The sequence below is a fragment of the Mus pahari genome, chromosome 1 (assembly GCF_900095145.1).
Source record: "Mus pahari chromosome 1, PAHARI_EIJ_v1.1, whole genome shotgun sequence".
Classification (NCBI taxonomy): domain Eukaryota; kingdom Metazoa; phylum Chordata; class Mammalia; order Rodentia; family Muridae; genus Mus; species Mus pahari.
The window spans coordinates 74,611,054-74,622,669 of record NC_034590.1 but is presented as its reverse complement, the minus strand read 5'-3'; the positions used below and the strand labels follow the sequence as shown (position 1 = coordinate 74,622,669).

The window sequence follows — 11,616 nt, the reverse complement described above, 5'->3', positions numbered from 1 at the left end:
AACACCCAGAACATGTTCTTCTGTTGGCTGAAGTGAATTTATGGCTGTTACTTTTATATTTCACCCTAATCCCCACAGAGAGAGAACATTTATGCTGACTTTTAGCCTGGAAATTCTTTAGGGACTTCTGGTCTCCTGAGGTCTGTAAATACCAGTACAATTAACACATGAGCTCTTTTTGAGGAAAATGAGCTCAGCGAATATTCTCACCCAAACATGGCATGTACCTGAAGACTGGTGGGCAGATTCTGTGAGGCTCAATACAAAGTTATGTGCTAGGTAATGTGCTAACCCAGGAAATAGTAAAAAGAATATGTCTTTTAAAAAATTCTTTTCCCTTTGAATGTGTTGAGAGGAGTTAGTTCTTCCTAAATCCTCAACTGAAACTAAGTTGTCTCAATTTCAGGATCTTATCCAGATGATAAAGTATCCTCTGATGAACAGTAAGACGGTCTGATGTAACCACACAGCTGCCCAGCTTTCAGAGTTACAGCTTTGATTTTCTTCTATTCTTCACTTGCTCACACTGATCTCTGGCTTCTTGTCTAGTGAAGAGGCACGTACCATGGTTAATTAAGTGTGTACTTCACCTATCCAATATTCATAGTTGAGTTTTTATTTGGTGATCTCATATTCAAAAAGGCTTAACTTCATGTTTTCTCATTCATGTATTTGATTTTAGTGATTATCTCATTGGTATTGGTATTTATGGGTCCATCCAAATCACCAATTTCCCTTCGTAAGGGTCATGCATTCATTTAAAGGGGATACAAGCCAGAATCATGCAGCACTCTCTAAGATGTGCCTCAACAATTACATGGAAGGCTTCTGCTCCAGGCATACCCAATCTCAATGTTTCAATCACTTTTCACTCAATCCTAAGACGTGGCAACTTCAAATTATATTTCCAGTTAACACACATTAAGTGCACACCGTGTTCTATTAATGGATGGATTCAGTTGTATATGCATAATATTCCAGAAAACAACAAAATCAGAGTTCACTTATGGTCCAGCCAAAATATCAGAACCCAAACGATCCATTTTCAGAGTTATTAACCATAAGTGACAGGGCATGACAGAAAAAAGAAAATTCAAAGGTATTATTGAAAGCAGCAAATTCAGGAAATGTTTTCTAACCCTAGGCCTGGGTGAGGAAAAGGAGTGGCTTAGAATTATTAAATAGTAGTGTTGAAAGAATGCCACAAAGCTGAAAGTCAAAAGTTTCGAAATAGGTTATGAATTAGGGGGGCTTGGGCTCTTCTGAATTTAGAGGAAAGGTTGAGTTTTACTCCTCGTTGAAAGGGATGTGATGATGTTTACCTGATTTGTTCTAAGGAATTTAATAACACACAGTAACTTGTTTCAAGAAATGTTGAAAAGCTGCAAAACGGAACCAAGCAACCAACTAGTGTTTCTGGTTTTATCACTGGTTTATTATTATTATTATTATTATTATTATTATTATTATTATTATTATTATTTTCTTTATTTACATTTTTCAAATGCAATCCCGAAAGTTACCTATAGCCCCCCCGGCCCTGCTCCCCTACCCACCCACTTCCACTACTTGGCCCTGGCCTTCCCCTGTGCTGGGTCATATAAAGTTTACAAGACCAAGGGTCCTCTCTACCTAATGATGGCCGATTAGGCCATCTTCTGCTACATATGCAGCTAAAGACATTTGCTCAGGGTGAAAAAGTATTGTTGGAATAACACCCCAGAATAAAACAAATATGACCATACAAACCCATTCCTGATCATGTTCTTTTTTTTTCCAATTTTTTTATTAGATATTTTCTTCATTTACATTTCAAATGCTCTCCCAAAAGTCCCCTATACCCTCCCCCTGCCCTGGTCCCCTACCCACCCACTCCCACTTCTTGGCCCTGACGTTCCCTTGTACTGGGGCATATAAAGTATGCAAGACCAAGGGGCCTCTCTTCCCAGTGATGGAATGGATCAAAATGACTTATTAGAGACATCATTCTTAATTCTGTTTTAAAACAGAAAGAGAAGTTTGTAGAGAATAGATGACACAGAGATACCACTGGTGAAAGGACACCTCTCATTTCTCAGTTGAAGGAGACAGAAATCAAGGCGTGGGTTTCCAACTCACGTCCCATACACTTTTAGGATTATGACTAGCATGTTTGCCTTCTCCAGACTCTTGTCACCATCAAATTTCAATGTGCTTCCTGGGGGTACTAAGAATAGAAGGAAAACTCTAGAAATCACAAATGATATGAGGTCCCATTTTACTCATGTTCCAAAATAGAGTTCAATTTTGGTCTGTCCAGCATCATGGAAGCATCTTGGGATAAATACTATAATGTTAGTCTTTTATGATATGGCTTCTAGTCTTTTGTTCATGATTCTATTATTTCTCTTTGCTGGCATTATTGTGCCTTTTTAAAGGCTAAGACAAAGAAAGAATTCCCATAAAGAGAGAATTAATGGAGAAGCTAATGTAGAAGAAAATGAAGAAGCATTTCTGAAGAGAAAAGGAGGGGAGTGCATTTGGGGGAAGGGGAGCTAAGAGGTGCTGGGCAGAATGAGTGAAGAATCCATGCTCAGTAGGGAAAAAAGTAGGTGTTTCCATGGGGGAGAAAAGCAGCTTTAACAAGGCAAGTTACCAACAGTATTATGTTTGAAAGGGAAATCAATGCACTGGGAAAATGCCTTCCTTACATTTAGAAACAAAGAGGCCATCACAGAGAAATGTGTGGATGGGGAGGGTGTGGTGTCTGCAGTACAATCGAATGAACAGCACTAGCAGGTTAAGGTTGTTGGCATTGAGAGTCTCTGAATCATATTAGGGAAGATGACACTCAAGCAGATAACCGTCCCTGGTATGGGAAAAGAAAGAAAATGTGACTCTGTGTGGGAAACATCTGTAGACTGGAAGCTAGAGAGGAAGATTACCAATATTTTTGATGGGGTACTTGTGCACACAGCTATTGCCTGAAGACCCAGAACCAGAAGAGGAATGAGATTGAAGGTACTAATACAGAAGGCTGATCGAATCGGAGTCTGGAAGGAGTGATGGCAATACAATCTGAAGTAGTGTGCCTGCCTTTGAAACAGGAGAGACTCCTGCTCAGAAAACTGAGGTAAGGATGGTTAAAGGTGTGAATACATTTAAATTGTAAGTAATAATAATAATAACAAATGTAACTTCAATGAAATGTTGTTTTTCTTTTTTTTTGTAGTTTCCTATGTGGATTTCAAAGAAAAGAAAGTCAGAGGTCAGGGGCACTGTTGGAGATGGACACTGAGCTATAAGCCAAAGTTCCCCTCCCTTCTTGAGAAACTTCTGACCTTTTGCAATGACAGTGGACAGATCTCTAAGATCAGATAATAGTAACTGCAAACTATCCAGGAAAAAACACAGGATGTTCCCTGAGTTAAGAGTGTGCTCCTGGGCAGGTATTCAGTACCACCCCTGCCCCTGGGCTGCAAGTTTCTCCCTCTTAACTTTCTCCTTCTTACCACTTATATCCTGTAACCTTGCCCACAATAAACAAGACCTTGACAGGATTGTGTACTTGATCTAGCTCCTACTTTCTTGCCCGTTTTTCTTTCAGGCATGGTCCCCCTCAGATTCCCCCAACTAACTGGGTCCCACAGGACAGGACAGGGAACTGTCTTAGTAGGGAGTGTATCAGGAAGGATATAAAAGTAATCCAGAGAAAACAAAGAATTATAGTGCTTCCTAAACAGTGCAAAGCATTAGAGGTCTAACTGGGAAGTAGAAAATCATCAAATTTAAGATTTGAGAGTTAGAATTTTAATTTTTGTGATGACAATTTCAAGATGACCATTGCATTGGAAGGTTGAGGCAAAGTCTGGTTAAAGGTTATTTGATCTGAATTTTGTGACTGCATGTAGTTTATCTATCTTATCAGTTGGGAAGTTCCCAAAAGCATGGCCATTTTCCTATTTGGTCTATTTTAATTTCTATTTTTCTCTTCAATTCCAAGTATATGATTTCTGGAGTATATGAAGAAGTGGTAGGATATTGTACCTAATGGTAATGACCAGAGGGCTCTATGCATGTAGTCTGCATTTGATCGTCAGCTCTTCACAGAGCTTCCCTCTGTTCTCAGGCATATACTGGGCCTGGCAGTAGAGAAATAAATGAAGATATGATCCATTATCAAAGAACTAATAGTCTAATAGGCAGGGCAGAATCTAGGCACATATATTTTATCCCTGACATTTTGTGTTGGAGACAGGACTTCTGAAAGAAGGAAAGGGAAGAACTTCCCTCACGTCCTCTCTTGGGCCTAATCCTCATCTGTCTTCTCCCACCTGCCTACCATGCTAGGCTTGAATGGCATGCCCTTCCAGCCAGCCACACTACAGCTGACAGGCATTCCTGGGATGAACACAGGCCAAGCTTGGATTGCCCTGATTTTCTGTTTCCTCTACTTCATCTCCATTGCAGGCAACCTCAGTATCCTCGCTCTGGTCATTCGGGAACCTCCTCTACACCAACCCATGTTCTATTTCCTCTCTATGCTCTCTCTCAATGACTTAGGAGTGTCCCTATCTACACTTCCTACTGTGCTTGCTACCTTCTGCTTCAATTACTGCCATGTTGGTTTTGATGCCTATCTGGTCCAGATGTTCTTCATTCACATGTTTTCTTTCATGGAGTCGGGCATACTGCTTGCCATTAGCTTTGATCGTTTTGTGGCTATCTGTGACCCACTACGCTATTCCACTGTGCTTACCAATAGCCGCATCTTGGCTATGGGTCTGGGTATCCTTGCCAAAAGTTACTGGCATTTTATGTGCCCATAATTGCTGTCTCCATGATCCACCGCTTCTGGAAAAGTCCTCCAGCTGTTGTTCATGTTATGATGTCCAATGTCTATCTGTTTGTACCTCCCATGCTCAACCCCATCATCTATAGCGTGAAGACCAAGGAGATCCGCAAAGGGATGCTCAAAGTCTTCCATAAATCTCAGACCTGAGGAATGTGGCAGACCCTGAGAGAGCTGTGTAACTGAAGGGACTAAAACTTGCCTGCTAAATTTAATAATATTGTTGAAACAAAGTAGAGGCCTTAAGCTTTCAATAGTTGTGATTTTGGAATCAATAAAAGAATAATTTGGTGTGTGGGGAAACTGGTAAAGGGAATAATATTTGAAGTGTAAATAAAGAAAATATCCAATATAATGATGAAAAAAGAATATTCTAATTTATACAATAGTGAACTTAGTTATTGGCCACTGACTATAAGAGTCCTTCTGTTAGTTTCTGAGAATGTTATAATGGTGAGCATAACACATTGTTAAACGAAAAGATATACATGTCAAAAGATGTAGAAGCAGCAACTGATGCCCTGAAAGTGCTTTTTATTTATTTATTTTTTTTAGGAATTACAGAGTCCTGCAGGGCAAACTGGCTTGAATACAGGGGATTCTAAAATCACACAGAATGAGGTAGAAAATTTGAATACAGAATAATCCTATAGAGGTTTGGTGTTGATATGTATTTGTAGAAATAAAAGTATGCTATATTAGGTGGGTAGGGAATAGCTTGCGAATTTGTCAGACAGGTTCAGTAGAGTGTTTCCTTCAGGATGGAAGGGTGAAGGGAACATTTAGGTCTTGCTAGAAAAAAAATTGCCTGAGACAAAATATTTTCCCAGGAAAGTTTTAAAGCTAAACTCTCCAGATATGGTTTAATAAACAACATAGTCATACCACTTAGTATTTCAGAGAACACAATTTGGCTCCATATTCAGCTTACCAAATAAGAAGTGAATTAAGTAAGAACTTGATGATTATAGCTTACAAAGCTTAGTGGGCATTTGAAAACTTTCCAGCTACTAAGTGTTGTGTGTAAGGTAAGAGTGATAGGACATTAGCCCTAAGTGTTTGGAAACACAGTTCTCCGTGTGTGATTCTCAGACCAGCGTCATAAACCACACCTGGAAGTTTGTGGGCCATGTCAACTCCAGAGTCCCTTCTCTGAGTCTATGAAACAGAGATTCTGGAGCAGTTTGTGTTTGAATAATCTCCTCACTTATCCACGTTGGACGCCAAACGTGTGGTTCTGCCTGCAGAACCACTGTGGATCCGAACTGGAGGACGGGAACTCCTGAGAAGGAACAGGGCTGCGAAAGGAAATATGGGGCCTTGGCAAAATGTCTGATCAAAGCCCGAATCTTTATTGTCAGGACTGGCTTAAGTACAAAGAAGGGTTCCCAGCATTCCCCTGAGTCCTTTGAAGTTGCCACGGCGTTCTCGCGATAATGGGCAGTCCTGGCAGTGGCGGGCAGGTGCTGCAATGGCGGGCAGGTCCAGGCAGCGGTGGGCGGTCCAGGCGACGGTGGGCGTTGACAGTGGGCGGTCCGAGGACGCTGTGTTCCGGCTGGTCTGCTGTGCTCAGGCTGCTCGACCCCCAGCATGCCTGTAAAAGGCAGGACACCATTTAGAGGGAGGAGCCAACATTCTGATACTGTTAACTTGGAACAGTTCCCTAGAGTATTTGGGTAAAGGCATAATTTCTTTTGTTCAGTGTGGAGGCTTCCTTTGGAGAAGCATGGAGAACATGGTCCAAAGAAATTATTCAAGTCTAGTGGAACTGTTATGAACTTTGGCCAACTGTACATATAAGAATTCCTTCATATAGTCCTCTCAGGTGATGTTGAACTTGGTATGTGTACAAGAAGTGTGTTTTTAAGTATCGATCTATTGGCTTGCCTTTGCCTCCCAGGTGCTGAGATTAAAGGCATGCTCCATCATGACTGGCTGGGAAGTCAATTTTTTTCATTGAATGTCACTAGTTTTCCAAACAATCTCATTGAACTCATATTCACAGGTTTTAACCTTTAGTCAGATACCATAGCACTATATAATACAAATGATAAAAAAGTAAAGCAAGGAAGACCACTTGCTGGGAATTACTCGCCTCTAGAGTATAAACTCTGTAGCCAACACAGAGTTGCCTCTCAGTTCCAAGTGATGCCATGGTAAGTTTTCCTAAAGAAAACTGGGTGCCAATAACGGGAAAGAATAAGATCCTCAGAACAAGAAACCAGAATGATTTGGGAACATTTCCCTTTGTGGGAATCAACAGAACTTTAATATTTTTAGAGTGAAATAAAGAATCAGTAGTAGAATGCCACAGTTCTAAACTGTAGACTGTCTTAAGAATGATGCAGGAATCTGCAAAGCATTAAGAAGGTAACTTTGAAAGAGATTCACTTCATGGGCAATATGTGAGCCTGAGAATTTAGGCTTTAAATGTAAGAGTATATATGTTTTCCAGAAGTTCAAGCATACTTCTGAGTAGAAATATTGTAAAATATAAATGATTGTCACCATTTGTTATAAATACTCTAGCATTTTTCTGAAGGAAGAATGTCACTGTTAAAATATAAAACGTCTCTAAAATAATATAAAGATCAGGATTGAGATAACTTTTTATTTATGCTTACACAGGATTATGAAAAGCTGTCACCATGCAAATTATGCATCACATTATTTATCTGTGTTAAATTTCCTAAGCAATGGTAATCTTGTCAAGAAAACCTGGGTGTTAAATCCAGATACTTTGAGAAGTAGACAAAGTAATTTAGTATTATAAATATGCAATAAGGAGAAAAAAATAAAGTGCCATATTAAAACTTTTAGGTTTTGATTACATATTAAATTATGTATTCATCTGATATTTTATAAACATCTACTATGTATTTAAACTTGAGAAATTATTAATATTTATTGGAGAAAATCAACACTCTCCCTATTTTCTGATAGCGTTTCAGAGTAGTGGCAGATATGGATATTGAAATAACAGATACACAAGAAATTATATACTCACAGATTAAGATTAATGTTTACATGGATATTCAGATCCAGAAGAAGAAATTTCTCTTTACGACAATAAGATAGGCTGACGTCAGCGTTTTTAGGTTGCAGTAAACATTCAATTATTGAGCATAATTAAGTGGACCATGGATGACAGTTTGGTAGCAAGATGTCATAGCAAGATTATGAATAAAACATATAAGTTGAACTATAGTATATTGGAGTTAATCATATATAAAGCAACACATAATAAAGATAAGAAAAATTTAGAGAAAGTTTATCTATTTCATTTTGTTGTACTGAGAATTTACTTTTAACATTATTGTTATTGATGGGTTTGATGAACTATGCTTTCCATTCAGAAGTAGCTTGTGCATTTGCATCTTCACCCAGAATGTTAACTTCATGCCCTCAAAAGTCAGAATCTCAATTTAATCCATGTATTTCTTCTTGTCTGGAACAGAGTGAGAAGACATGGGTATGATTGCTTACCCAGGTGTTCTGGTATTCTGGGAATTGCAGTCACAGTTGCAGGCTTCCAGATACAGAGTGGCAATTCAACTCTGTGATGATTAACCCAGATCAAAGTGTGGTTCACTTTTACCACCTTAGAACACCAGAAGCATGAGCCCTGAATATCAATATTCTCTACCTTCTACACATTCAAGTGTGAGAATTTTATACATTAATTTTATAAGTGAACAAACAAAACAGCAATCTCTCATGAGATGGAGCAATCTGAAATGCTTCTTTGACATGCAACAAGTGAGTAATGGGATTTAAGGGAACCAGGGAGAAAGAGGAGAATGTCTGCTATGTTACTTCACTCATCAGTTTTCTCACCCCCTGATGTCAATTTCTGCAGGGATGCTAATAAGTGTGACTTAACAGGTTTGAGCTAACTGAAGTTTGTCTCAAATGCAGGTGAAAACTTATCTCTACTGTTGGTGTCATGGGAGCAGAGAACAATGAAAGTCTTGACCTCCTATCAGTCTTCCTGACTGGCATTCCAGGATTGGAGGCCCAACATTGCTGGCTCTCCATCCCCTTTTTCGTCATGTACATGGTTGCCATTGTGGGCAACAGCCTAATCATGGCAGCAGTGCAGCAAGAGTCAGCTCTCCATGAGCCAATGTACCTGTTCCTCTCCATGCTGGCCATCACTGAGGTGGGAGTCTCTGTGCCCACACTGCCCACTGTTATGGGCATTCTTTGGGTTGATGCCTACAGAATTGACTTCTTTTTTTAAATTTTGAATTTAAACTTTATTATGAACACCTGGGTAGTTCTGAAACAAATGTTGTTCAGCTAAAGAAATCCCCCTGAAAGCAGTGAGGGGTGAGGTCCCAAGAACTTCCTCAGGCATGGTTTGCAAAATATGAAGAAACATTGCACAAGCTTCCCTGAGGCTGCTCTGAACTCAAACGTAAATATTTTTTTAATCTGAGCATCTTGGCTCTCCTGCAGTGAGCACAGATTCTAAGGGAACAATTTGACTGTCTATTCCTCTAATTTGGACAGTCTCTCTTAAGGGGACTTAAACTTAAAACGTTTCTTATAACTTTAGTGTTGTGAAAGAATTGCTCGTACTGTAGTCTTCTGCCAGGCAGCAACCACAGCCAAACTGACTGTCTGAAGGTCTAATTTATGTACAAAGACAAACATATCTAGGTAACTCTGTCTTAGTGTTTTTTTTCATTTTTTTCATTTTTAATTTATTATTATTTTCTTTCTTTACATTTCAAATGCTATCCTGAAAGTTCCCTATATCCCCACCCCTGCTCCTGCTCCCCTACCCACCCACTCCCACTACTTGGCCCTGACCTTCCCCTGTGCTGAGTCATATAAAGTTTACAAGACCAAGGGGCCTCTCTTCCAAATGATGGCTGATTAGGCCATCTTCTGCTACATATGCAGCTAGACACAGGAGCTCAGGGGGTACTGGTTAGTTCATATTGTTGTTCCACCTACAGGGTTGCAGCCCCCTACAACTCCTTGGGCACTTTCTCTAGCTCCTCCATTGGGGGCCCTGTGTTCCATCCAATAGCTGACTGTGTTCCATCCACTTCTGTGTTTGCCAGGCACTGGCATAGCCTCACAAGTGGCCACTATATCAGGGTCCCTTCAGCAGAATCTTGCTGGCATGTGCATTAGTATCTGGGTTTGGTGGCTGATTATGGGATGGATTCCTGGATGGGGTAGTCTCTGGATAGTCCATCCTTTCATCTTAGCTCTAAACTTCGTCTCTGTACCTATATCCTTTCATGGGTATTTTGTTCCTTATTCTAAGGAGGAAGTATCCACACAATGGTCATCCTTCTTGGTTTTCNTGTGTTTTGCAAANTGTATCTTGGGTATTCTAAGTTTCTGGGCTAATATCCGCTTATCAGTGAGTGCATATCTAGTGACTTCTTTTGTGATTGGGTTACCTCACTAAGGATGATATCCTCCAGATACATCCATTTGCCCAAGAATTTCATAAATTCATTGTTTTTAATAGCTGAGTAGTACTCCATTGTGTAAATGTACCACATTTCCGTATCCATTCCTCTATTGAGGGACATCTGGGTTCTTTCCAGCTACAGAATTGACTCTGATGGTTGTTTGGCACAAATGTTCTTCATTCACACTTTTCCTGGCATGGAGTCAGGAGTCCTATTGGGCATGAGTTATGACCACCGCATTGTAGCCATCTATAATCCTCTGTGCTATACAGCCATTCTAACTCTGCCTTGGATCATATCCATGGGTCTGTGTATTACACTAAAGAATGTTGCACACTCATGGCCCCACTTCCAATTCTTTTAAAACAACTTCCATATTGTCACAGAAATATTCTCTCCCATTCCTATTGCAACCACTCAGACTTGATCCAACTGCCTTGTGCAGATATTAGGCTGAACAAACAAATATCAGTTTTCCTTCCTTCCCTCAGCTACCATCTAGAGGTAGATTCTTGTGAAATATTCTACCCATGTTGGGACATTTGTAGTCATTTTCTATTCAGGCAGCTACTTGGTTGAGAATCCTTGGGAACATCTCTCCTGTCCAGCTGGAGACAGTATTCTTCAGCCACTGACCTTGTTCAGACCCTCACAATCTTTCCTCCCCTTTACCTCCATGATATTTCCCTGAGTCTTAGGTGTAACAGTTGTATCATAAATGTCTCCTTTAGGCCTGGGATCCCTTGGTCACATACTCTGTGCATATTGGCCAGCTGTGTGTGTCTCTCTGGTAATCTCCATCCACCTCAAAATGAAGCTTCTTTGATGACTAGTGAGAGCTGCACTTACTAATGCGGCTAAGAAGGTAGCTGGAAACTCTGTCATGTTTGTTATGTAGTAGAACTAGGGTTTTTCCCCTAGGGCCCATGATCTTTCCAGCCATAGGTTCATAACTTGGTTGGCAGTACCAGGCAGCTGACCAGGCAAAGACAGTTGGTTGCACCAAAGACTCAAGTGNCACNATTGTATTATTANAGNTATTTTNCAGGTCTTGTCATGGTTGCGGTTCTCAAGCTTTAGAGGTGNTTACCACTGATGGGAACTTTTCTCCCTTGGCAGCTTGCATAGTGCCTTCAGAGTACAGTATGAGAGTGAGGCTTCAGTCAGGACACTTGCAGATACTACCAGCTAGATGTCTCCAACTCCTGTGACTGAAGTATGAAATGCTTTTAGCAAAAGAATCATACTTTGATGTTCTGGAAGGCAACCAAGAACAACAGCAACAGTGTGTGTGTGTGTGTGTGTGTGTGTGTGTGTGTGTGTGTGTGTTCGTTCGGGGATCATGAT

At 40.2% G+C, this 11,616-nt stretch overlaps 1 protein-coding gene and 1 pseudogene across 1 annotated transcript; both read left to right on the top strand.

Moving 5' to 3' along the window:
* The first annotated feature begins 4,322 nt into the window (after positions 1-4,322).
* On the top strand, positions 4,323-4,808 carry LOC110321731 (olfactory receptor 51I1-like). The gene has a single exon (XM_021198217.1). The coding sequence runs from the start codon at positions 4,323-4,325 to the stop codon at positions 4,806-4,808; it is 486 nt and encodes a 161-aa protein (XP_021053876.1).
* A 3,969-nt stretch (positions 4,809-8,777) lies between these two features.
* On the top strand, positions 8,778-10,848 carry LOC110321662 (annotated as a pseudogene).
* Positions 10,849-11,616: the final 768 nt, after the last annotated feature.

Bases quoted from the DNA above. Each gene is read 5' to 3' on its own strand.
- LOC110321731 (XM_021198217.1), top strand. From the start codon at position 4,323: ATGCTAGGCTTGAATGGCATGCCCTTCCAGCCAGCCACACTACAGCTG.